The 26943-nt window shown below is 35.7% G+C and overlaps 3 protein-coding genes across 11 annotated transcripts; 1 reads left to right on the top strand and 2 right to left on the bottom strand.

The window, feature by feature from the left end:
• Nucleotides 1–271: 271 nt before the first annotated feature.
• LOC117907043 lies at nt 272–9699 on the bottom strand. 3 transcript variants are annotated; one of them, XR_004649935.1, is made up of 9 exons: nt 8986–9699; nt 8730–8861; nt 7975–8202; nt 5959–6166; nt 5639–5775; nt 3975–4055; nt 2441–2507; nt 1666–2355; nt 272–669 (listed from the first exon to the last, which is right to left on the bottom strand). XR_004649935.1 is itself a non-coding variant. In XM_034820388.1 (8 exons), the coding sequence occupies exons 1-8, from the start codon at nt 9282–9284 to the stop codon at nt 2056–2058; spliced, it is 1452 nt and encodes a 483-aa protein (XP_034676279.1). In that variant the 5' UTR covers nt 9285–9699; the 3' UTR covers nt 1572–2055. The 3 variants fall into 3 exon arrangements, 1 of the variants encoding a protein (XP_034676279.1); XR_004649936.1 differs by lacking the exon at nt 8986–9699 and having other exon boundaries at nt 8782–8863; XM_034820388.1 differs by lacking the exon at nt 272–669 and having other exon boundaries at nt 1572–2355.
• Nucleotides 9700–11215: 1516 nt separating this feature from the next.
• LOC117906778 (probable mitochondrial adenine nucleotide transporter BTL3) lies at nt 11216–17703 on the bottom strand. Its single transcript, XM_034819966.1, has 4 exons — nt 16864–17703; nt 13589–13892; nt 12505–12972; nt 11216–11912 (listed from the first exon to the last, which is right to left on the bottom strand). Exons 1-4 carry the CDS (start codon nt 17352–17354, stop codon nt 11844–11846), a joined length of 1332 nt encoding a protein of 443 aa, XP_034675857.1. The 5' UTR covers nt 17355–17703; the 3' UTR covers nt 11216–11843.
• Nucleotides 17704–17754: 51 nt separating this feature from the next.
• LOC117906776 (synaptonemal complex protein 2-like) lies at nt 17755–26635 on the top strand. Of its 7 annotated transcripts, none has more exons than XR_004649893.1 (20): nt 17757–18268; nt 18375–18424; nt 18862–19069; nt 19157–19282; nt 19455–19553; nt 19787–20463; nt 20546–20794; nt 20880–21008; nt 21095–21163; nt 21234–21344; nt 21914–22021; nt 22114–22224; nt 22296–22382; nt 23860–23949; nt 24053–24160; nt 24355–24441; nt 24568–24630; nt 24950–25053; nt 26232–26376; nt 26564–26635. XR_004649893.1 is itself a non-coding variant. In XM_034819963.1 (19 exons), exons 1-18 carry the CDS (start codon nt 18112–18114, stop codon nt 25049–25051), a joined length of 2595 nt encoding a protein of 864 aa, XP_034675854.1. In that variant the 5' UTR covers nt 17756–18111; the 3' UTR covers nt 25052–25053; nt 26232–26572. The 7 variants fall into 7 exon arrangements, 5 of the variants coding, with proteins under 5 accessions (XP_034675855.1, XP_034675854.1, XP_034675853.1 ...); XR_004649892.1 differs by having other exon boundaries at nt 26519–26597; XM_034819963.1 differs by having other exon boundaries at nt 17756–18268; nt 22150–22224; nt 26232–26572.
• The last annotated feature ends 308 nt before the right edge of the window (nt 26636–26943 follow it).

Below are 26943 nucleotides of genomic sequence, written 5' to 3'. Positions count from 1 at the left end.
AATAATATCTTGTAGTAATTGGAAATGAGTTAAAAGATATAATTGTTATTATGAATTAATTTTGGGGAGTGTTAAAGTATTTACATGTGACTTGAATTTATAAATTGTTAGGAGAGTGTTATTGTATTCATATTTGTTTGTGAATTTTATACTTTGTTAAAAAATTGTGGGAAAAAAAGTTCATAAATATTAAGAAATTCTGAAGTTAAATAATTTTTTTTTGTATCAAGAGACCTTTTAAATTATTCAACAATCCCTATTCACCCCTGCCTAAGTGTAATTCATCTTTGAGATTCACTTGTAGTAGACTAGTAGTCGCCATTAGAAATTATTTCTGGCCGTACATAATACGTGTTAATTGGAGAGAGATAGGAGGCTTCTAAGTTCTGACTCTTCCCATGATGCACTCAAACATGCTCGAAAATGAGTAATAGACACCATCCGGACCATCCCCGCTTTCTCAATAAACATATCTTAAAGATTGGGCAGAAGGTCCTCATAGTCAATAGGCATGTTCCGCTCCTTGGACCAAACAGACACTTGAAATGAGGCCGAATAAGTGATGCTGGACTTGGGCAAATCCTGATGGGGTTCCAGTACACCGTCCTGCACTTCCACCTTGAAGGTGTCTTCTATGGAAAAATTCCCCTGTTTGACCTCACCATGTCCCTAGAGGAAATAAAAGAACATATCATTTGTGGGATATCAAGCAACATTTTTCCTTAAATTCCCACCGTGCACAATGAAGAATTGGGGATAGTTTACGCATCTCATATCAACATTACCAAGCATGTTTCTTAATTTTCAAATATAAAAGTCATTAACCTTAACCCATAAAACAGAAACAATAAGGCCATATTTGACTCCCAAAAGGTACTAGTATGGTAAAAAAAATGCTAACATCAATGATTTTTCTCATATTTAGTTTTATCCTAAAAAAACATAAATATATATATATATATATATATATATCAAATATAATTAAAATTAATTGAAAATTTATGTATTTTTAAATCATTTAATATTTATATAAAAAAATTAAAATAATTAAATGAATTTAAAATAATATTTAAATTAATTAATTAAGTCCTATTTTCCCTTTTTTTTTTTTTTTTTTCATTTTACTTCTCTTAATTTTCTTTTCCTCGCATTTTCCTTTAAGTTTTTCGGAACCAAACACAGCGAAGACTTTCATATTACACCATAAACAGAATTTTTGCAACCAGAAGTACGTAAGATTTTCTTTGCAAACAAAAAAGAAACTGGATCAAAGAGCATCTGAAGCAGGAAAAAATGGCAACAAGAAGAAAAAAAGAAAGAAAGACACAATCCAAGTACACAAGGCTCTACCTTATTTGCCAAATGTTTCGTGAAGAAAATTTATACCCCTGTTGCAATGAGATTCCACTGTTCTTTTTACCACTCTTTTTTTCACTTATGTTGCAAATGGTGACTAGATGTCAAAAAACTTCTAGATCAATACAAGAGTAGTACTATTTTTTCCCACCACTTACTATCACAATTTTGATCCCCTGCTTGTACGATAGGTAATAATTAAATGTGCTAAGATATGATTAACATGCATGCATTAAGTGCAAAAGTTCGTAAAATAAGTTGATGAAAGAAATAACATTATTCTTACAAAAAAACATGGTAGATGCTTACAGCTTTACTTGGTAGTTGGTACAACCCCACTACAAACTTGGAACTGAACAGTTAGACGAGCAGAAACTTCAGCAGCAGTCCTTCATTTCTCCAATCCAAGACAACCCCTGGGTCCTCATCATCCAGCGATATCAAACCCTCTGCTTACACACAAGCATCAATGGTTACTGTGTAAATCATGCCATACTATTAATATTATGGTACGTAAATTTTATCCTTCCATCAGTTGAGGGAAAATAAAACCATTAAAAACTGTCATCTCTGCAGCTTGATGCTGTCTGAATAAATGTTAAATACAACCTCTCCCTGATTACTACAAAAAGAAAACACCCCAAAAGGGAAGAAGAAACCCCAAAAACTCCCATGTAGCCCAAACACCCCACACATTTGCTACCTATTCTTGTAGCGCGGGGTTTCATCTGGGGGAGGAGGGACACCAAATACCCAGTCAAGGACATTCAAGTACTTAGATCGAAATACTTCCCTCTCCTGTGCATAGCAGTGCATGATGATGGCTGTTGATAAACTGAAAATCACAACATCAGCTCTCTTCAGATTCTTTGATGGTTGCAAGTATCCAGCATCAACCATGCATGTGAAGAAGCTCTCTATAGCTCGTGAGAGGCAGTAAAGTGATATCTCAATTCGCCTGCTCTTCTTCTCAATAGCCAAGGCCAAGCCAGTTGGGAACTGCCCATTAGCACAGGTGATTCCATCAAAACAAAAACATATATTTTTCTTAATGAGGGAAAATTTGAAAGAATAGTGTTAATACCGTTCCCATTGCCACCATTGGAATATTACATCTCTTTAAAATCCTGAAGAGCAGGCAAGTCCACATCCTGACAAGATAAAATAGGCCCCTAAATGATAATGATTTTCTTCTCAATAGAATATGAACCAATTACAAGTTCCAGCAAGGTGGATGGGTCAATTGACTAGTTCATGCATCCAAGGAAATATTTCTTGACAACCAAGTTACAGTCTAGGACCTTGCCCGGGGGAAAACAAGAAGGCTGAAATCTATAAATCACATTCCCAGGAAAGCATAGGAATTATGAGACAGATTTATTTAGCATTTTATATGAGATTATCAGTGAACAATTTACTTGTTGAGAGAACCAAAAGGCTGAAGGAAGACAGAAGTACAGGACTTGGGAAAAATAAAAACAAACTATATTATGCTGAGACATCAGAGAAAAGAAATGCAGTTCATTAATATACAGTTATATATTTAATGAACTGCAACCATCTAAATTTTTACTGCATACTACTGCCCTACCTGTGAGACTTTCACCTACCCCAGGACTTGTCATGGTTTTGGCGGGGGCCAGAGCAGACACGGCATAGTCCTAGAACATCCAATTGCTACTCATAGCTAAAGGCAATATAAAAAATGCAGAAGTTCTGGTACTAAATTTTTTGGATATGATTCTGCTCTTCAATGGGCGTTAATGTTGCTAGCAGCATCATATTTAGCCTCTTTTCCTTACTGCAACTTCAATGCTTCAGCACAATGGATGACAAGATGACAAGTCCTCATAGAGGCCCAATATCAAGCACACAGGAAATAATTTTTTTTTTTTTTTTTGATAGATTAGAGCACACAGGAAATAAATCACTTAGATGCTTCATCCATTTTCTCTCAACTACCATTCTCACTTAATTCCATAACAGAAAAATCACCTTATATGACACAATGCTATTGATAATCAATGGAAAACAATACAAGAAAAAATTGAAATTCCCCATTTTTTTTTTTCTGCTGGCTTAATTTTTAGTTCAGTTTATTAATTCAACAACTCGTTCTATGTCAACAAATTATCGACTAGTTTTTGACATTAAAAACTAATAGGAACAATTCCATTTGTTATCTTGAAAGTTGTAGCAAAAATGGTAATCCTTTTCAAGATACATTTATGAATTGAGTGAATTGATCAAATTTGTCACCTAGATTCACTTTAAACTCCATTGATTCTGATCCTTTTTCAAAACTCAAACCAGCACCAAACAAATAAAATAATGCAGCTATCATTGGTTTTATAACTATGTTCTATAAAAACCACTCTTCCATCCAATCCAGCCTAGAGCCTCATACTTCAGTTAAATTCACTAAAAAATTGATTTCAGAAGATTACATTATCTTACTTTACTAACATGGTCACGACTTGAGTGAACATGCAATTTGAAGCAAATTCCAAGTCATGAATATAACTGGCCCAAAAAAGCTATATCGTATATACAAGAACTACACAAATGGTCCTGTGAACCTGTGATAACGTAGAAAATATTGGGAAATAAATGCTAACCAGGCAGACGAACAATATACAGATAGGAACAAGCTGGATCTTGCTGTACCAAGAAGACCCTTTCCCAAAATTGTATAAGGCCTGCATAAGGTTGAACATAAATATGTTGAGACAATAATGTTTAGAGCATCTTTGGTAATAAAACCAAGAAAACAGTAATTAGCTTTTTACTTTAATATAAGCTCAAAGCTTGAGAAAAATCAGGGACTTGGGCCAAATTATAATTATAGACCAACACAAAATGAACACTACAAAAGTAGAAATTAAGAAATGCATTCCCAAAACTCAAAGCCTCTTATCAACTTAAATAAAATACATGAACAGTTAATTTTACTGGGTGAAGCAATGATAACTCCTTGAGGAACAAAAGCAAGGTAAAGAACTGTAGTACTACCAAAAGTAATCCAAATACTCAAAGGTTGCAATAGTCAACCTGCCTAGGAAGACATCAGGCTAGTAAATTGCCCCAAGATATGCACCAAGCAAGAATCTGTGCAAGGAGCATGAAGACAATCTAAAAACTTTTGTTGCAGTCATCCAACTCACTCACATAAACTATCTAGATATCTCATTACCCGTAGTTGCGTAACCCGTAACTCAACAATACAACTCTATGGGTATAATAATTTAGCCTATAAGCCGCATAAAATACTTTCTTTAGAAGACTCGGTCTGAGAAATCCCCCCACCTTTCCACCAGACAACTTCAAGGCCTCCACCTTAACGTGCCCTTCTCCTCACCAATCCGAATCCACACTGAGTCACCCGCTTCCACCTGGTCATTCTTTATAACATCTAAATAGGTCATATCCTTGGCTGCTGACCCCTTGCTCCCAACAAGAATAGCCATATGGCGTGCCATATAGGGATTGGGGGCTACCAAAGGAAATTAAAACGCCAAGACTGCTCAGTTTATTATCTACTGTGATCCAACCCCTGATGCACCATACCCCTCTGGGAAGACCAGGTTGAACCTCTTCACCTGCACTGAGTAAGCCAAGAAAAGAATGTAATACCCAGCTTTCTTACATTGCAGCTCCAAACTGTAACCTCTCTGGCCTTCATTCTACTCCTTGCAAAAAGGTTTCCTAACCTCTCACAAGCAACAACTCGGGTGCATACCATGTACTCAAAAGATATTCTGAACAACCTCAGGTGCATACAGCTTTGCTGTAAAATTTGTAAATAGAGAAAAGAAAACAACTAAAAGAAATGTTGGGGGCTATAGAGAAACCATCTGCAAAATGGATGCTCAAACAGACATTGGAGTTTTTGAGGACCTATTGATTTTGACTCTCATGAACTGTGAGAAAAGATTGTTGCTTCCTCCCTGGATGGGCCTGGGAATGTTGATTCTCTTACACTGTCATTTCGCTATAAGACTCATCTCCAGAAACTCATTAAAATTTGTGCTAGAAATTTAATCAGAAGAGGATTTGATCATGCACTCAACTAGCCCATAACCTAACAACATGACATCAAGAAGATAGTAAATTAGACTTTAAGACACAAATCATTTCTCTAGCAGAATATGCATCTCCAGAAGTGACTAATTAAAGTTTGTGCTAGCAAATTAACCAGAAGACAGAATTTCATCATGTCTTAACTTGATAAACCAATGCAGAGTGATATACTTTGTAAAGGTACAATACAAAAATCTGTTACCTTTTCAAGAGGTCTTGACGATGAACTATTAATGCAGGAATCAAATATACAGGCAGATAAACTGGTAGTGCTCTTTTGTAAGCTTGAATAAGAAAAGACACAACATGCTTGCTGCATGATTGATGTCCATGTATAATCTGCATAAAGTTTGAAAGTTAAGTAAAGCTAAAAAAGTTATTTAATTAATTAAATAGATCTTCATATACTCCAATTGGCCAATACAATGCTCACTACACAAAATACAGGCATGTATTGCAAACATCAAGCAAAATGGAAACTGCAAATAATTCTACTTCATTTGAAGAGAATAAAATGCATACCGAGCAGGGGACTTTCATTGATGGGTCTAGTTTAATTTTAACACCAATGGTGTTGTAATAATTCTCTACTGCCTCCAAATTAGTAAAAGGAATGCCACTTGCAATGTCTTTCACAGCTTGCAGGATAATGGGATCCTTTCCACCATGTTTATTGAGAAAGGATTTATATGATGGAGGCAAGCTCTCTTGCTTCAATATGTAAGCAGACCTGAAAAAAGCAAACCTCTAATCAGGAAAATTCTTAGCTCTCAGAGAACTTGTCATCAGAGCATATTTTCTGGAGTAAAGTCATCAAGACATGATCAAGAAGTCTGGGCAAGGCAAGCTTTTTTCATCTGGAAGAATTAGTGTAATGGCCAACACATTCAACCATGGATGCAAAGCCCTTGTCAGTAATATTAATTACAAAACATAAGAATATTTAAAAGCTTCCATTACAGTTCTGATGCATCTTAATAGAAAAAAGAAACAAGCATGTTGGTTGATTTAACAGACCACCTGTTTTATATATGGATATATTGGACATCATTCAAACTGCCAGCACAATGTCAGTTCAACAAGATTATAGTATGGCAGTATGTACCATGCAGGCACATGGTGCTTTCTTTTCTTTGGCTCCTAATGTCTCTTACATGAAGTGACTATCCTGCCCTAATACCACAATTGTGCTTCCTTGTAACCATTCAAGAATAGGGATAGAACATCACCATGATTAAACACCAAATTAGCTTGAAACATTTAGGCAATGTCTGGTTCCCGGAAAGGGAAAATGTGAGAGAAAGAAAATGGAGAGGAAAAGTAAAAGGAAAGAAAAAGTGAAAGAAAATAAAAAATACATTTAAAGTCAATAAATTATTTTCATTTCCTACTTCAAACTCATTTCACTTATTTAATTCTTTTACATAAATATTAAATAATTTAAAAATATATAAGTTTCTCACTACTTTTAATTATATTTGACTTTATTCCATATTTTCTATGGTAAAACCAAACATGAAAAAATTATTTTCCTTAGCATTTTTTTCTTTCCTTATTACTTTTTGGGAACCAAACATAGCCTTAGGGAATGGTTTGCATATCTATCAAATAGAGGAGTGTAGTCATTTCAGAAAAGACAAAAATGACATTTTATTTTCAAAACTAACTGTAAGAAATAGTAATAATAAATGCTTATTCCCAATCTAAAAACTAAGTCCTTTCCCATTCTTGCACCAAATCCCACTTCTGCACTCACTCCCACCATGAGCTTCTTAGGTTTATCTAAATGCCCAAGCTGCACCTAAGGCAGCCTAAATATACAACTGTCTGCCAAAACAACTAGTTACAGAGTCATCTTTTTCCTTAAAAAGCAAAAACCGTCTTAAGTCAAGCAGGCAACTTTGCCCTTTGTATCAATTAGTATTGCCAACAAAAGAAAAAAGAATAACTTTAAGGTTTTTTAATTTCTTGGTTTGGTTGCACAAGAATTTGGAGTTCTCCTCTAGGTTTTATCATCCTTCTGGAGGCTTCAACATTTCCTTACCCTAGGGTTCAGTAAAATGTTCTTCCTTTTCAAGCTACAACTATGCTAGAGCCATTCAACAATTCATCATCTGAATGAAAGGTCATCTGGCAAATTTTCATGATTGGAGACATGGCATGATATGCTTTGAAAGGCTTCAAATTTATATTATCCATAGACAACTAGTGAATCATTAGACAATTTAATTGGTTTTTTCACATTTTCAAAACATGAAAGATATGCTCATCAACGTACCATTAGTATTTACAGTTAAGACATAGATGAACGTAATCTATCAGCCAAGTTGAAAACATTATTAAAATGCTAACATTAGCATTGACTATAAGATGATAAAATTTCCAAAGAGATTAAAATATCATGAAAATTTTATGCATTTTGAGATAGACTTTCCTTCCTCAATGCATTCCCATAATTTATAATAATGATAAAGAGAGTAAAAACGTATTTAAGTTTTTGGGCAACCATAATTTGATTTTAGGAAGAAAAGCACGTACAAAATTTGTGAAGATGAGAGACACATGAGAAATATGTCACCATGCGACCAAGTTAGAGGTTTACAAATACGTCCAAATCGTTTACTTTTTATTCCGCAACGTGATGCTAAGACAGCAGCCCGCATAAGGATGTATATTGCCAAGGTAGTGTGCTGGGTGTTCGGTCCGGACAGAAGCATTGAAGGCCCTGCAATCGCCCCCGCTAACAGAGACCTCCACCTAGCAGTCCTGCAGTAGAATGTCGCTTTACCAGTCAAATCAAAATAGCTAAACCATGAAACCATTTATTTAACAACATTTTATAATAGATACTTAGTTGAGGGTGCCTTTGGATGTCCCATTAAAATCAAATTCCTCATAATGTTATGCTAGCTAAACCATGAAACCATTTATTTAACAACATTTTACAATAGATACTTAGTTGAGGTGCCTTTCATGTCCCATTAAAATCAAATTCCTCATAATGTTATGCATCTAACTTTATATACATATTCATCATCTCATTAGAGAAAATGCAGTCATCATTGGAAACGGTAGGCAAAATTAAGAGGCCATAGCATTTCTTTGGAATCACAAAATGGAAACACAGAATCAGTCATGGTGAATGCTTCAGTTTTCCTAAACTACCATTGCCTATGGTTTTGTTCCTTAAATGCTAGGCAAAATTATCCGAGCCAATTACTTCTTCTGGGACGTACAAATGCACCTATCACCTAGTTAAGCAACAATTATCAAATAGTTAACAAAAAACATGCCTACGATGACCACCCAAAGCAGCCACAATCTCATCCACTGAAACAAATGTACCAGCAAAGGTTCCAAGAAAGAGTCCGTATCTGAGCGTCTCTTTTAAAGCTATCACCACATCTTCACTATTTGAAAACTTCCTGAACGGAGGACCGAAATCAAAACCAAACAATCAAAATAAAATCAATGATAATAATAAGGAAAAGAAAAAGGCTCACAAACCAAGGGACAAATTGAAGAAGTAAAGACTCCACAATAATTCACCTCGCATATGCCGATAATCTTCTGCGTCTCAACCTAGCAATCAACCTAGCTACAACCGAGAATATAGCGAGGCCACCTTTGATACCGACACCAATAGTGAAGCCCTTGGCCGAGGCCGTGACGATTCTCCACAGCTTCTCCGAATCCTGAATCCGTATCGAATTCGAGAGAATCGAAGAGCAAGAAGAAGGATCCGATCCTCCACAATGCGGACAGTGAGGATCGTCGGGGTCGGAACCACCATTTTCCCAAGAAAAGCACGCGCATCTTCCGCCGGCACCATCACCGGACGGGGACATGGGGGAGAATTAGGGTTCCAGGAGCTGCCAAGTGTCGACAGCCGGAAGTTGGATCTTGGAAGGGGAGAAACTTGGTGGGAAGTTTTTGAAAGCGAGAGAGAGAGAGAGAGGAGCTTGTGAATATCACGTGTGTGGCAAATAGGGCTGTTTTGGTATGTGGTGACGTGTTTCTGGAAATCCACCCTGCCCACCTTTTACAGCCCGAATAAATGCGTTTCCGGTTTTGCACTGTTCCTTGGTTCCTCCTGCAGATTCATCCTGGGTTTCCATTTGAACGCTCTCGCAATGGTAAACGGGAATTAGCTTTCTGGTGAAATCATTTATGTCGGTAAACGTGACTATCCTTGAATATGCTGATTTTGGTAGGAAGAATGGAAACCTAGTTTACATATGCATAAAAGTTATTATTTTTCGTCTTCAAAATTGGAAGATTTCTGTTTATGGGAAAGAGAGAATTTAATCTATAGTCCAGCTTTATATACATTGAGTCAAGAGACTAAACAGGGTCTTGAAATTCCTTTGTATTATTGAACATGGTAAGTCTTCAATATTTTATGCACAAATATAGCTGGACGGTTACGTTACGAGTCTAGAACAAAATGTCTTATGTGTAACCGCTCTCGTATAGGCGTGCCACGACAATTATCATTTTAGACTTTATTTACTTAACCGAATCAACTCAACCACGTGTCCTCAATCAGATGGTCAAGGTTCACACTTGTATTAGGCTTGTCCGCTCGCTAGAAGCCGGTGCTGGATGCATCTAGTCAAGCCATCTAGATGGGACCCATTATTACATGGCTACCGAAACGGGCCCATCCAAGCATGGTGCTCCCATAACACCCATGCACAAAGTGCTCAATGAAACCACCCAAATAGATATAATTGATAACCCCCATGAGCTATAATTATGTTGATTGAGTTAAATAAAAAAACTTGAATAATCTCAGGGTTATTCCTTACACAATTCAAAACAGTGATCAAATTGAAAAAAATCGCCCCCATTAATTTTGCAAAGATATAATCCACTCCTTTATTTTCCTTTCCCCTCTCTAGGTTAATCATTCTACCATTTTAGTCCTACTCCAACAATACCTTCATCTCCAAGTCTCTTCCAAGCCCCATGGTTTGATTCCATATTTAGAATTCGAACCGAATAGACCGACCAGTCCACTCATCGACCAAGGATCCTTCCGGTTCAGCCCACCTTTTTAGCCTAGTATTGGATTAAATCAGTACCATTGGTGTAAATTCAGACCACCCAACCTAACCCAGACCTGAAAATTCGGTCTTTATGGGTTTGAGCATACTTTTCAAGTTCTGAAGATGATTAGGGACCCGTGTCTTCTTAATTTTTTATTTCATTTAAATATTATTTTAAAAAAAATCTTAAAATCAAATTATACATAATGAAAATTATAAAATAAATTAAGAGACCTCTAAAATATAAACAATGACAAACATGTGTATAATTAATATTTTGCATTATATTTATTATGAAACTTTGAATGACAACTTTAATTATCATCAAGTGTTAAAAAAGCTAAAAATATCTCCTAAAATCATTGTTAAAACATATTCTAAATCATACACATTAAATTAAATTAGATTACAATAACAAAATAACAATTAATAGCATAACATCAAATTATAAATATTTATACGCCATTATGATAGCTAATATCATCCCAAAAAGCTTACGGCGGGCTTTGAATTCAAGTTTTTTCAGGCTTGGGCGGAGCTTGGGTCGTTTTCAAACTATTCCACTTCTAAAAACTAATTTTTCCCCTAATCTGATATCAAGCAGAAACAAAATAGAACCACTTGGCATGTTTCATGTGTACATTTTCCGGCCACACAAATGATAATTTGCCATAGTTGTACCAAATAAAATTCAATAGTTGACTCTGAAAAAACACTAAATGCCCAAATTAAGCAAAATCAAAGTAGTTTAATCAGAATCAAATTCAATACAGCTATAAAAAAAATTCAGACCTGGATTTAGTATGTGTGATCCACAATCAAATATAATCCCTGGAATCCTACATAAATGGATTAATTCCATCTCACACCCAATAAAAAAAAAAGAAGAGAAACGAAAGATCCTAAACAAAAAGAAAGACAAAGAAAAGTAACTCTCAAATCTCACTGGGGACTCATCCACCCGCACTACAATTAATTGTACTTGCATTGATGATAGCTCATATGACTTTTTTATGGTGAATATATTCGACCCTAAGACAAAAATTGGCTCCTAAGGGTCAAAATCAAGTTTTGGAAATATGAAATCAAAATATTAGTAGCTGATAAAAGGATAGATTTACAAATGACAGTGTAGAGGCTGAAGACCTTGAATTGGAAGAAATGAGTTTTGAGGCACTGCAGAAGTTCATTGTATTCTTCTTCTTTGCAGTGGGAGAGAGAATATTGAAGGTTAATTGATGATGTAAATGACTCAGCCTTACCTTACCATTCAAAATCTGTCCAGTGCTCATCCTTGAGTAACACCCAACCCCTATCATTTTGACCCAAAAGGATCTATATCTCTGATCATTGAACTCATTCCACTTTGAGAACAATCTTCATGAACTCGTAAACAAAATAACTAATCGAAGCTGAAGGTAGTACCTGAAGAAGCAAGATATTAACAAAAAGGGAAAAACACTAGAACATGGAAACCAAGATTTCCAAGGCATCAATACTCAAATCTCCACAACATCATTACTATACAATTATAATAGATTTAATACATAGTGCAGAGAATATTAAATTAGCACGGAAAAGCTTCAAAGGAAACACAAATAATTAGTTAACTGCAGTACAAGAATAAAATTAATATAGTGCAGAGAGTAAAATTGGCATAGAAATGCTTCAAAGGAAACAAATCATAGTCAGAGTCCATAATTCCCTAGCTGATATATTGGAACTCAGATTCCAGTGGTTAGCATTTGAGTCCAGACAGTTGGGTTAAAGCATCAAATAGTTGCAGGGCTTGAAAACAAATATGCGGATGAACCATAATATTTAAAATCCACTGTAATGGCATTTTGTCTGGAGTCTTGAGAAATCATATATGCAGAAACATTGAGGAAATTGCTTAAGTGGCATCAGGTGTCCAAACACCATATTTGGGCTGCCAACATAAATTTGATATCTACAAACTTCTATGGAATTGCAAAATAATAAATGAAGGTAAATCCAGAGCTTTTCATTTCCATACCTGTAGTAAGCTGGGAATAAGTCCTGCATAGAGAGCTGGAACACCTCCATGTTCGACTATCTTGACACAAGTTGCCAATGCACTCAACTTAGTTGCCTGGACTTGCAGTTGAAGCTGTCTCCTCACAACTTCAAAAGGGTAGGTGGCAGCTTCTGCACAAGCACCAGCAACAGCCCCATACAGCAATGTTCTGATTGGTCCCAACTCTAGCTGGTCTAACACATTCAGTTCTTGGCCCTGTTGGCTCATGTTCTGAATTCTTTTCCTGCCTTCTGGTGAATGCAAGTAAGCTGATTTCAATATATCATACACACCATAGAAAACTGCACCTGAAGGTGCCATACTTATAATGGAAGGCACCAAGCCCTTGTAAAGGGAGAAGAATCCTTCAGTTTGGATCATATGGCGGAAAGTGCCAATAACACCACCCAAGGCTTCACCACCAGGTGCCACCATCTTGGTCCGGATCTAACATATGTAACATTTAAAGTGTATTTCAGACTTCAAATTCAATTACAAAGTAAAAACAATTCAAAATAGAGTCAACAAGAGTATCGTTTAAAAATGGGAATTACTTTTAGTCTTACAGCAATGTATCGCTTTGAGAACATATTTTTGAATTGCCAGACAACAACTAAACATCATCTACTTGATTCACTAATTGCACCTTCAGTATTTACAAAGCATAACTAATCAGGTGGAAGCCTATGATTCAACCAATCCTATAGTTTAAGGCTCTTCATTTTCTAGGTACTTGACATATCCTACACTTTTCAAGACCCCTTATGTCCCATAAGATGCCTAATCCTGGACCAATCTTTCCTGTGCAGTAAAATGTAAAGCTCAACCTGTATACGTGGTTGAGCCATTTTTTATTGGCAACATTTCAATCTATCTCTCATCTGCCAATAAAAGTTTAAATAAAAAATGTAGAAGGTTGACCATACCATCCAGTTGATCTATCATACACACATGATAACACTAATCAGTACTTCCACAATGAAGAGTAATGCTAGATGAAACAGTTTAAAATATTAACGAGATCAATTAAAAAGTATATGTAAATTCTCAAGCTGTCACATACAGTATCCAATGGTAAGCAGAGTATGGTAGCAGTAATTCCAGCTGCAGCACCGGCAATAAACCTCTCAAAATTTGTGGTTTCCTCATTGCCAGAAAATTTGAGCAGTTGCTTTCTGTATGTGTCATAAGCATAAAAATTAACTGCCTTAAATGGAGCAGTTCGAAGAATGTTCACAAAATTCCCCTTCCAAAAGCCTCTCAAGCCTTGAGAGCTAGCAATTGTCTTGATGAGCTCAAATAAATGCTTCTGTTCACCACGAACTATATATTCCAGCTTTAGTCTCTCCAGCGGGGCAACAAAAGTTCTGATAGGAGAACATTTTTTGACATAGAAGAATCAGAGAAATGGCATGCTAGCATAAATGAACAAGTTCAACATCCAAACACCACTTTGATGTTCCTTAATAGCCAAATAACAATATAATTTTCTAATCTCAAAAGCAGAGTGTCAATGAAACCTAACACCTTCATTTAAATTATCTAAATTAAGGGGTATATGAAAAAATTCATAACAATTTATTACTGTTTATGCAACATCAGTTCCATTTTCCACACAAATTTATTTGCAAATGTATATATAATTTGCATTTAAAAAAATTCTCCTAAGTCCAATAAATGAAATAATAGTCTATTCCAATAAAAGAAAATTTTATGCCAGTAACACAAAATATGGCAATTAATCAGCACTAATCAGGTTGAACTTGAGTTGGCATTCATTGGCCTAACCAAAGCAAATCTGCTTATTATCAGGTTGAGTTCAGGTTGAACCCTTTATAATTGGGCCTATAAAAATCCTAGCTCAAACACATTGATCTCATGCAGATTGGAAATTGCCGGCAATATAAAGCACTGCATTTTTGGGTGTGTCCTAAAGGTTAAAGAACAGAAAATTTTATAGATGACATGCATCATACGTATAGAGGCTAATAGGAAAATGACCACAGTTGGAACCAATGTAGAGAGTACTGTAACTATTCAAGTTCCCAATCTATACACCTAATCAGCAAATTAGACATGGTAGAAGAGGTTCCAAAATTGTAACAAATAAAGCATTAAAGTTGAGTGGCAGAAGACCACAAAACAGAAGCATCCAAAGACATTTTTTGTGAGATGTTTGGTGCTGCCACTAGTATGTTATGATGAATATTGACAACAAAACCACCATGAAAAAATCTAGTCTGCCAACACCAGTACTGTGCTCTGAATTTGTTTTGTTTTGGTTAGTTTTTTTGTTCATTTATTTTTTAATACCTCACTTATCCTCAGAATTGAACATCAAACTAAAACAAGGGACAAGACATTTAACCATAGGAATGCTTAGAAATGTTTTGATCATTGCAACACCAACACCTCAGAAACAGGTAAGGTTGAGTTTTAAAATTGGATAGATTTTAGGCACACTAATTTTTTTTAGGTGATCACCAGAAGGGTGTCATGAAGAATTGAAAGGAAATAAAATAAAATATTCCAAGTGATCGCAACAGCAGGAACTTGATGCAAAGTTGTGGCCTCCACAAAAATACATAAATAAAAATTAATGCTAGATATTTATTTTAAGAATTGAAACATAAATGCCATAGGAACTTCTTAAAGATTATGAAAATTCAGAATGTTTGAGACAGTATCCTCCAAGGTATTGTAACCAACCATATAAATCAATGCAACCAACCAATATAGATCAATAGGAAAAGGACAATCGATGTAAAAATGGAGAAAAAAGGAGTTCTGAACAGGCTAACCACAAGGATTAAAAGAGATGCAACCAAAAATTTATAGGAGATAAATAGGGACCTGATTGAGGAGATATGCAAGCTTATGGAGAAGGAAGATAGACAAAACACATGTATGGCTCCACTTGATAAAATTCAATTTTTCCTGCAAGGCCTAATGCCCTAGGCTCACACTTTTGGTAAATTTCATCTTAAAGGACAGTTTGGTTTTATGTTTTATTTTTTAATTCTAGCTCCCACATTTCAAAGGAAATATAACTAGAACTATAAGACTTAGAAGATAAAGATGTCATCTGAAATGACTCTGAACACCATATGTACTAAGAACCTGTGATTATTGAATGGCATTTAAAAGCTATATCCTATGTCTACAAGCAACAGATCAGCTATCACTTGAACCACATGGTCCTTGCTAGTTACTATCTTCACGAATGCCCAGTTCAAGATCGACTACTTGCCCTAATGCAAACTTTAACCTTTAATAATTTAATTGATAGCATTTTAATAAATGTAAAATTATGAGACTGGATTATCTATGCTCAGTTTTACACCTATTACATAGCTGCTCGTCGTCTGGTTATTACTTTATGGATATTTGGACTATTGAAGAAAATTTTAATAGGCCAAAGCCACCATTTTATACACTATGGCCATGTTTGGAACGCTAAAATAGGGAATGGGAAATCAATTCCATTCCCATTCATTTATGGGTTGGGATTGTTTCTTAGAATGAAAAAGGAATAAAAAAAATTCATTGTTATGAAAACCAAATCCCAACTTTACTAAGATTTTAATTCCTCTCTTTTACATGGTAGTGTAATTTACGTCCATTCCCATCCTCCTTTTATTCCTGCTCCCACATTTTTTTCAAAAAAGTAAAGAGGAAAATTATATTGATGAAAAGGCCTACACACCAAGGTATATAGGTTGTATACCAGGTACATCAAAAGGCCTCACCAAAACAAAGGGAAATCCAAAAAACTGCTCCCTCCCTTGATTAGACCCCAACCAATCTACAAACTCAAATGTAGACAAAGTGCCTTCTGCAATGTACATCCTAAGTCAAGCCAATAGATTAATTCATTCCTATTCCCACATACCAAATGCACGCTAAGATGAAAGAATAACCACATAAGTAAAATTTTCAAACTTATTAACCAGGCAAAAAAAAAAACATTTTAAAAACTGATGTCTTGATCGATTGATCAAAATCATGTAATCAGAGTTTCATGGTCTGTAGCCAAATAGGGTTAAATCAAATTACCTTGTTCTGCACTTTTGTTCCTCAATACTTGCTATCCAATAAGTTATAAGTTCTAAGGAGAATAATTTTGAAGAAGTATCAGAAAAATGAGAACCCATGAAGTTAAACTCCGTAAATTTGAGGACCCATACAAGCAGAAATCAGAACAAACTTTAGCAACTCCTGTACTATTTCATTGTGTTATTCTAGCAAAAATGGAAAGGAAGGTAAAATTTGCAACAAGGCATGAGAAGTTAACGCCGTAACAATCTGAAATATCAAAGGAAAAAGAAGAAAACAGACCTTGAAACCATGGCGGCAAGGGCACCCGCCCATAGATGCTTCGTGGTGTTCATCGCACCCGTACCCCCTACCCTAACTTCATCCTGTTTCTCACCTTCCTCAACGACCACGTTACCTCCCTGGAATCTGGCCGCCTCCTCGGAGCCCTTATCTCCGTTTCGGACCAAACATCCCGTTGACTCTTGCGCAAATCCATCACTTCTCAAGCTCACCGACAAAAACCCACCTCCAAACGCCTCTGGAACCCTTCTTTCTCGCCGGCAACCCCCTAAAACCGCCTGTTTCCGACGATGAACAGAAGAACAATCAAATGAACTCGAAACACCGGTAGAAGAACTCCTCAAAGAAATCAAATGCACAAATGAAGAAGGAATGGTCGGTTCCAGAAATAATCCTCCATTAGCAAATAAAACCGAATCCGGATCGGAAACAAGAATCTGAGATTGTTCATGTGAAATCCAATCCCGGAACCAGACCTCCAGACCCGGCATTATGAAATGCAATGGTCGAATCAAAGAAAGTGAAGAGCGAGATAATCGAGGTCTTCGGATATTGGATTATTAGGGTTTTGGAGGTCGAAGACATCAGGCTTTAGTTAGTTCATTCGAGCAAAGCACTGAGGTCTCGGGTACCGCGACAGAATCGGCAAAAAATCAGCAATTCGGACATCAAAGGAGGCAAATAGCGTAGGTTTGATCGCATCGTCGCACATCCGAGACCCTAGGCTCATTTGCCTCTCCATTTTTCCAATATTTCTTTTTGATTTTTTATATTGGTCCCCCCATCACTCGATTTTTTTGACTTAATCTCACATGCTGTCTGCAATCTCAGAAAATAAAGAAGGATATTAAAGAGTACTGAAAATACAAAACATAAATATACATCTTAAATCTTAGATCTTAAAATAAAATAAAACGTAAAAAATGTCACCATATGAAATAGTACATGATAATCCTAGTAAGATGTCATGAAATAGTACACGCACTTACTCAAAGCTCCCCATTGGATGTCATGAAATTCACAAAGCAGTTTAGTGGTGCCTTCCACACCTGATAAGTGCCACAAATCTAACCGCCTTATTCAAGAACGATATAAATACCCCATTTTCCCGCCTGGTTTCATTTGACTTGTTGTCTAAGCGGCCAAGTTCTAGAACGCAAGAGATTTGCTCTCATTTCTTTGGTTACCTCGAGAGAATCGGTTCAAGAATTTAGGGTTTTCTCATTGGTATTGATCTTCAATTCCGCGATGCATAAGCTAGGGTTTTCGGGCCTCAAGAGCTTGGATCAATTCAAATCTTTATCAGGATCCATCCCTGGAACCGCAAAAACCTTTTCCGTTCCTGGTCGTCCATCTTCAGATTCGATCACATTGGGAAGTTTTGCGAATTTGAAGCTCACTGCAGGTTTGAAAATTTTGGTTTTCTCGCTGTTCCTTTTATTTTCTTTTTGTTTTTTCCATGGAAAATTTTGAACCATTGTTGATCAAGTTGTTGATCCATCCATTTTCAGAGAAATTGGTTAAAGAGCAAGCGTCTGTGAAAACTGACCTTGAAATGGCGGTATATTGAACTTATAATCTCTCTCTCTCACACACACAGTGTTATACATTCACACTCATCAATAATTTTCTCGGCCATATTTAATTTATAACTGTAGCATTTTTTTATTCTTCTTTTTCTCATTTTTATAAGGAAATAAAAAAAAAAAATCAATGTATGTCCTGTGTGTACAAGTGTGTTCTCTGGGTCTTGTTCTCCCATTTCGACCTATAATTTGACGATTTTTGTGAGACGTACCTCATAGAATTATCCCTTTCTCATCACTAAACAGAGACATGCTGTTTGATGAGTCACTAATACTGAATTGCCAAGAAATTCTAATCACTGTCTCTATATCTTATATTTACATCTGTAGAAGTATAGTTTTATGCTCTGGAAATTTCTTGATCAGATTAGTTTGGGTAGTAATTTCTGATCACGAAGTTTCACAAATGCAGAATTCTAAGCTGAAGAAATCAATGGAGGATATCCAGATATTGGAGGAAAAGTTGCAGTACGCTCTTAATGAGAATGCAAAGCTCAAAGTGAAGCAGAAAGAGGATGAAAAGCTCTGGACAGGGTTGGAATCAAAATTCTTTTCAACAAAGACCTTATGCGAGCAGCTCACTGAAACTTTGCAGCACTTGGCTTGCCAGGTTCAGGATGGTAGGTTTTCTTTTTACCGCTTAGTCTATATATCTTTCATATTTGGTAATTGAACACTACATACAAATCTTTAACTTGCATCAACAGCTGAAAAAGATAAGGAACTTTTCGAAGACAAACTATCTGCAAGTTCAGTGGCTTTTGATGGTTTAAATGATCAGATGAATGGTCTGTCTTTGAAATTGGAGTCTGCGGAGGAAAGCATAAAAAATTGTAAGCAATACTGATCCACCTATTCCATGAAAACCTGTTCAGTTTCTAGAACAAGGACCGCCATTGTACTGCTATCAAGATAAAGATGATCGTATAGTTTTAGCCAATACCCGGAGAGTTATTCACTTTTCACACTTGTATTTCTGTTATTGTGTTTGGATCTGGACTGTAGATGAGAAAGAGCTGAAGGAACTTAAAATTCAGCGAGAGGAAAGGGAGCAGTTTCACAGAGATGAGCAATACAAAACTGCCAATCTCCTAGAGGAAAAAGGTGAATTCTTTCTTACCATAGACTTTAGGATCCACTTGCCGTTTAATTCACAGGAGGTCAGCAGAGTGGAAGAGAAGATTACAACTGAATAATTTAGAATTATGCTGGTTGTAGAAAAACCCTATCAGAATGCAATGTAGATTGTAATCAGTGTTTCAGAAATACAACTTTATGTTTATATTCTCAGTTTTCCTTCTTTAAGTGAGGATTTGATTTTATGATTTTGCTTGCAGATGCTATGATCAAGCAGTTTGAAGCAACTGTAGCTGCTAGTAGGTTGGCCACAGAGAGCTTGAACTCTAAATTGGAAGAAGTGCATATTGAGTTAAGATTGAAAGAAGATGAGTTTAAACATTTGATAGTTTCTCAAGAGAACTTGGAGAAAGAAAAGAGTCATCTTCAATTGAGCAATGATGATTTTGCTAAACGATTAGCCCTATCACTCCACGAGAGAAAAATAATTGAAGATTTGGTTCAAAAGTGGTCTGTAAAGTTGATTGACTTGGATAAACAAAGTTTGGATTTTTCAGACAAGTTTGATCAGCTAAACCACATGAACTGCTCTTATGTCAAGCTGGCTCAGCAGGAGAGAGACCTTGCTGCTAAGCATTCTCAACAACAATACGCTCAACTCCATCATACATTCTTGTGCATTGCATCTGAAAAAGATGCATTACAGCTGAAAAATCAGGTGTTAAACAATAAGGTTGTTGAACTTCAGGAGGCCCACAATTTTGTAACAGCACAGCTTGCAGAGGAATGCCGCTTAGCAGGGGAGAAAATTCAGACGTTGGAGTCAGAAGTAGAAAATCTTGTCTCAAGGAAGATCGACAAGGAGATGTTAGTTACCAAGTTAGAGGAGATTATTAATACTCAATCAGAAAGTTTGAAATCATCTGAGAATAAAATGGTTTGCAAGTTTGGTTATTCATCCATGACATACTTTGCATGCTTCTTTTTCTATACCTAACCTGATTTTTTGAACCTTACAGAAAGATTTATTACTGAAATTGTCAACACTAGAAACTGAGAACAAAGATAATACTGAGAAATTACAAGCAGAGATACTAAAAAGGGCAGATGAAATAGAAATTCTGCAAAAGGAGGGTGAGAAGGATAAGCAACATGTAGATTCATTGGAGAATCAAGTCAGCCAGCTCCAAAACATCTTGCAGGAGAAGGAACAGCTTATTCTGCAGTATAAGGACAGAGTGAAGCAGCTGGAAGTTCAAAATATAGAGGTTTACTAAACAGTTGGTTGGATTATTTGGATGGATTTATCATTTCCTATAGCATGTCTAAGAAAAATCCAGTATGTTATTGCAGAATCAGGCATCGCTAGATGCTGCTGAGAGTAAAATTACAGAAACCAAGAAGCAATACGATCTGATGCTTGAAACTAAACAATTAGAGTTATCAAGGCATTTGAAGGAAATATCTCAGAGGAATGATCAGGTGTTATCTCTTACTGTTCGTCTTACTTGAACTTCCTAAATGGTTTGGCAAGTTCCTTTAAATTGACCTTTAATGGAGTTTGATAGGCAATTAATGACATCCGGAAGAAGTATGAGGTGGAGAAATTAGAGATTATCAATCTTGAGAAAGAAAAGGTTCACTCATAACCATTGTCTGTTGCAACATGTGCATGAATCATGTTTCTTACCTATTTTGAACCTTCAGATGGATGAAGTTGTCAGGGAAATGGAACGAAAATGTGACCAGAAACTTGCAGAATGCAAAGAAGAATCAAGGCTGTATTTGATGCACATTCAAGAGGAACACACCAATTTGGTAGTTATTAGAATCATGTCAGATTGAAATTGAATGTTTATTCACTTTTCTTCATATGGTACATTAATAACCTTGATTTCTAACTTAAGGGGAGTTTGATCATAGCATAATTTATGAATTGATTTCTTGTTTACAGGGAATAATTATTTTTCATATTCAATCATCTCATGTATTAATATTATATATATGGGGTAGAATTTCCTGCATATAACTTAATCCTAATTCTCATTTCCCTTTCAAAAAAATAAAAAAGAAGAAGAAGTTCCTTCACATAATGACTCTATCACCATTCTAAAGAGTACATCCATAATTCTGTACAGTTTATGAACCTTTAACCAATTTATGAAGCAAAATGATATGCAAGTTAGTAATTGATCATATTAGTTTCAAACTTAGAAAGTTTGGAACTCATAAATGTTTAGTATTATCAGCATGTTGTATTGCATAATTTTAGTCTGATCTTCAAGCCCTCTTCTTATTTACTGATATCTTGTGAAAATTTAATTAAACCTGAGTTTAAGTTCAGAAATCTTCTTTACTGGATTAACCTCATGCTGTCCATTTTGCAGATCACTCGTATTCAGCAAGAGCATGATAGAAAGGAGCTGAGTCTTAAAGCTGACCACAGTGAAGAGCTTAAACGTGTCCAACTTCAAGCTGAAGATGACTTGAGAGAGGTATATATAGCCATTTTAAGTTTGGGTTTGAACTGTCAACCATTGGTACCTTCGGGGTTGCTCCCATTGCTAATGGTTTACAAAATGTCTAGAAAACAATTTTACTCAGAAATGAGCATGAAGTTCAGATTAAAGTCTTGAGACACCAGCATGAGGATGAGTGCAAGAAGCTCCAAGAGGAATTAGATCGTCAGAAGTCCAGAGTATGTAGTTCCCTTAAGTGCAATAAGAATGTCATTTTATGTAACTTAACCTTGATCTTTGTATATTACAGGAAGACAGACAGAGAGCTTTATTGCAATTGCAGTGGAAAGTAATGAGTGACAAAACACAAGAGGATCCAGAAGTGAATTCAAAAAAGGTTCGGTTGTATAATTGAATATCTATGATATACTGCCCTGCCCCTCCATTTGTGTGTGGGTGCAAAGATACTAATCTTAGTCATGTAAAATGCCTTACATCCTGGGTTCGGTTTTTCTTTAGTTGTGAAGTATCTTATTTGACAGAGAACCATATTAAGTATCAGATGGTTTGATCAATTTTTTCCATCCAACTATTCAAGATACACCTGAAAAATGAATTTCATGCTTTCATATTTGTGAATGTGGAGGTACTTACTGGTCACATAGTTCCTCTAATGCACCATATCTGAACTTCTTGATGGTTTGGTACTAGAATGAATCTACCCAAAGATTTGTGTTTTCCATATTGTAGTGACCTCTGAGACCAAGTAATTTTCAGCTTCTGTTTGTAGAGTGTAAATGCTTTCTTGCTTTGATTGACTGCTTTCTCGAAGTTCAAACACAATATCACAGTGAAACCTAGTAGCTTAAGAGTCTATACACAATGTGTGGCTCATAGTTTCATCACTCATGTAGTCCCTATCTGGTGACCAAAAGTGATAACCTGGTGTGTATGCTAGTGACATAAATTTCCAACATTCATTCTATATTAAATCCAAACCATGGTTTCATCTTCACCTTCCAGCTATTCTTTAGTGGTTTCAAACATCAACTTCCAGTTAAACTTCAACCCTCTAGGAGTGGGATTTTTTGTTTATTTGGTTTTATTTTTTGGAATTATGGAAGTATGAAAAGTTTTGTTCCATGGCCTGATGCTATTTTCTTTTTAGTGTATTCTGCATCTGATGCTAATCTTTGTATCGTTTAGATCACTAGTTTCTTGGCATCGCATTGATCACCGTCCCCATTAACCTTGATAGTTAGAGGGACACGATTATACAATCTTACAGGTTTATTTATACATTAAAATAAAGCAACAAGAGGATAAATTTTGAGCTTCATGATTTGCAATCATAAAGAGAAAGGTTCTCTCTCTCTCTCTGTCTCTCTCTCTCTCTCTCTCTCTCTCTATATATATATATATATATATATACTAAGAAACAAAATATTTATGAAAACTAGATAGTAGGAAAAGATTATTTTATCTAATTTCTAAGGATCTTCTAGAGTCACACTATGGAAAACTGAGGTTTTCTTGTTTGAGTTGCTTTTTTTTTCCTTTTTTTTATTGACACAGCATTAATTTTTTTATTTTTTTATTTTCTTAAATTCCTGTTCTGAGTTTTTGTTTCAATTGTTAGATGTTCTATCTGTGTAAAATGTGGTTTAGAATTTCATTATTGCAGCTAAGTAGCAGATGTGAATAACATAATTTTATGACATGGGAAAGCTTTTGAGATCTTGCTTTAGAATAAGTTTGAAATATGAAATGTCAATCTAATTTAGTGAGTCATCTCAATGCATCAATATATATATGCATGTATATACTCAAAACTTAAAAATAAGTTCAATTTTATAAATGCCATTCTATTGCAGGATTACTCCATTTCATCAATTAAGATGAGAGACTCTAGTAACAGAAAAAGAAGTCAGTGTGCACTGGTAAGAGTGGAAAACAGAGAGAAGGTAGAAAAGGAAGTGACATTTTGCATCCCTTTATGGTTATTTGGGTCCTTGAAAAAAGTATAATATTATAACCACCTTAGTATGTATTTTCTATTATTTATAGGATTCACCTTTTCCGGGAGCAATACAAACACCAGTTTCAAACTTGTTGAAGAAAGTAGAGAACGTGAATCCAGGAAGTGCAATAAGTGTTCCCAAACATAGTAAGAAGGTGATTTACTTCTATACACATTTTTCATTTGTGAGTAAAACATTAATTATGTAATATTCATTTCTTTTTGAAAGGTGATGAAAAGTGGATTATCATTTTCTTTATTATTTGAATAGTGTCGGTTAAAATTTTTGATATATCCTGATTGAACTTTCTAAATTCTACCTGCCTCTCTCCTCTTGATTGCATTGCAGGTAACTCACCATGAGTATGAAGTTGAGACAACTAATGGAAGAACAATTACAAAACGAAGAAAAACAAAAAGTACAGTCATGTTTGGGGTATGTGACCATTTGAAAGCAACATTATAAAATACACATGGAGGTGCATGTGAAAGGTCTTGCCGCAGGGCTTGCTGCTTATATTGTATTGTCTAGTGGTGTTTACTCATATCTGTTTCACATCAGGATCCAAGAAAACATAAGAAGGCCAATACACCCAAAGCCCATACTCCCAGAACTATTGTCAAGGTAATGGAAGGGGCAATTAGTCGTTTCTGGATTTCTTCTTGGGATTTGATCTGCAACTGATGCTACTAAAAATGTCTTGCTCGGATATGCGTAACTCCATAAATTCACCAAAAATTGGTGCATTTGGGCTCCCTAATTCCTGCTGAATATCCCATGAGCAATGAGACTAGGAAGGGGGAAAAAGCAATCCACTTAGTTAGCACATGTACTAGAGGTCTAACTAGTTGAATATAAAAGTGAACCGTTATTCTTTACAGTGCAACTATATTTATTTCCTTTCTGCTTATCGGAGTTTGTTCTATTTGTATTCCTTGTGCAGGAAATTAAGGGAGATAGGCATCTACACCCTTCAAATATAGGCGAGTTATTTTCAGAAGGCTCTCTTAATCCATATGCAGATGATCCTTATGCATTTGATTAGAGGTACTTGTGACTAACCATTTTGTTCCTGAATCTCTTGAGAACAATCAAATTTCCCTTATTTAAGTGGTGATGTTTCTGACCAACTGAACTTACCATTCTCTTAGGGAATTTGATTTTTCATTATATCTATTATCTACCATGATGTGATATCTATTATATCGATTTATAACTAAAAATATTCCCATGTTTCTCTCCCATCATCGTTGGCCTTGTGTCCCATTGATACCTAACTGCAGGCTTGGAGGACTTCCAACAGCTTAATGACATGGTTGGAGGCTTTGTCTGTGGACAAAGTTCAAGTTAAAAAATACTTGAAAAATAAAAAATAAAAATTGAACAATAATATTATTAGGAGCAGTTATTGGATGGCCTGAGGTTACCTGTGTCTATGAGATCAGACACCATTTAGGTAGTTTTATTGTTAGGAACCAGTTATCAGATGGCCTGAGGTTGCCCATGGCCCTATGAGATTAGACACCATTTAGATAGTTTGAGACATGGGGATTAACAGGTAGGTCTTGCTTTCCCCCGTAAGAAGTAATAATTCTCTCATTGTCAGTCATAAGTGGAATTGTATCTTAGCACCATTCCATGGTGATCACCATTACACCATGGACTATCAATTTTCAAAACCTGTTTAGATGCAGGCTGAGATTCTAAAACGAAGAGAAAGGAAACAAAAAGAAGAGAAACAGCTTAGTCTGAAGCAGCTCTCTTCATGAAACTAATCACAAGGCAACACCACTCATTAAGATTGGGGTGGATCATGCAGTTTATAGTGTATTATATCTTCTTTTACAATGTTCTGCAATTAAGCCTTTTTCAGGTATTTTGGAATCTGGCCTTTGTGATTGAGAGGGTAGATCATATAGGTTTATTTATTCATTGCAATTGTGATCATGGATTTACCTTCTAAAAGCATTATGGAAAAAAAGGAGAGGAAAAAAGGAAAAAAAAATGATAAAAGAAGAAAAGAAAAGAATATTGAAAAACATGCAAAGCAACCACCAAAACATATATTTACCTGCAGAACTTTTTCCTGCATTAAATGGGAAGTTTGAATAGCTGCTTATTTCCCTGTTGTAAATTGACATAGGGCTGGATACATATATGTATATTACTCTAATTTACTTCATAATTTGGTCAAAAATTTTACCATAGTATGCTTTAAAATTCAGGGAGTTGATAATGCAATGACAAATATTGAAGCTTCAGAGCAGACAATTCGAATGTGATTCATCTGACTGCCTCACTATACATGGAGTAAATGAACTTTGCCCTGCATAAAGGAATCGGAGTAGAAGAGTCTTCTATTGCATTATTGTAAGACATGAGACGTACTTGTTTTGTCTGGATAATTGCCTTACTGCTGGTTTAGTTTGTTTAGACTATCAGATTCTAGAGAATTTAAGAAATTGTATGGAGGGCATATTCTTGACTGCAGCAAAATTGTATTCCGTTGCAGTTGGCATGGTGTGATTTGACACCTTCATTGGATTTGGATATACAGGTAAGTACACAGGTGCTATCCAGAACTTGCCACTGTTTGGGTTGTGGATATGACTAATATTTAGACATTGCAGCTAAATGACCACTATGAGCATTTAGGTTCCAACTGTTTTCAAGAATTTGCCACATTATATGAGAGACCAGAGTGGTTTGTGTCATCTGGTTGGTTTGGAATGACTGTCATTGCAGCTTTTGTTGTTGATACGTTAGGTTCCAAAGTGCAATGAGGAGTTATGAGAGGAATGCCAATGACACAGTGTTTACGATTTAGCTCAAAAGAGCACATATAAGGCAACTTATAATCTTGAATCAAGTTTTTTAGAATGGAGTGCTCTCCTGGAAAAATGCTTTACTGGCTTGCCCATGTAAATGGTGCCATTG

The sequence above is a fragment of the Vitis riparia genome, chromosome 18 (assembly GCF_004353265.1).
Source record: "Vitis riparia cultivar Riparia Gloire de Montpellier isolate 1030 chromosome 18, EGFV_Vit.rip_1.0, whole genome shotgun sequence".
NCBI lineage: Eukaryota > Viridiplantae > Streptophyta > Magnoliopsida > Vitales > Vitaceae > Vitis > Vitis riparia.
The sequence above is the reverse complement of the archived record's forward strand: the minus strand, read 5'-3'. Positions and strand labels throughout refer to the sequence as shown.

What these genes read in the sequence shown, in the direction of transcription:
- LOC117907043 (XM_034820388.1), bottom strand. Translation starts at nt 9,284, where the DNA reads ATGTCCCCGTCCGGTGATGGTGCCGGCGGAAGATGCGCGTGCTTTTCT. An exon ending in CGTCAAGACCTCTTGAAAAG is followed by an intron (nt 4,056 to 5,638) that starts GTAACAGATTTT and finishes AACCTTATGCAG; the next exon opens with GCCTTATACAATTTTGGGAA. An exon ending in GTATATTGTTCGTCTGCCTG is followed by an intron (nt 2,508 to 3,974) that starts GTTAGCATTTAT and finishes TTATCTTGTCAG; the next exon opens with GATGTGGACTTGCCTGCTCT.
- LOC117906778 (XM_034819966.1), bottom strand. Translation starts at nt 17,354, where the DNA reads ATGCCGGGTCTGGAGGTCTGGTTCCGGGATTGGATTTCACATGAACAA. An exon ending in TCTGCTTACCATTGGATACT is followed by an intron (nt 12,973 to 13,588) that starts GTATGTGACAGC and finishes TACATATGTTAG; the next exon opens with ATCCGGACCAAGATGGTGGC. An exon ending in TTATTCCCAGCTTACTACAG is followed by an intron (nt 11,913 to 12,504) that starts GTATGGAAATGA and finishes TTGCTTCTTCAG; the next exon opens with GTACTACCTTCAGCTTCGAT.
- LOC117906776 (XM_034819961.1), top strand. Translation starts at nt 18,112, where the DNA reads ATGCATAAGCTAGGGTTTTCGGGCCTCAAGAGCTTGGATCAATTCAAA. An exon ending in AAACTGACCTTGAAATGGCG is followed by an intron (nt 18,425 to 18,861) that starts GTATATTGAACT and finishes TCACAAATGCAG; the next exon opens with AATTCTAAGCTGAAGAAATC. An exon ending in CTGAAGATGACTTGAGAGAG is followed by an intron (nt 22,022 to 22,113) that starts GTATATATAGCC and finishes CAAAATGTCTAG; the next exon opens with AAAACAATTTTACTCAGAAA.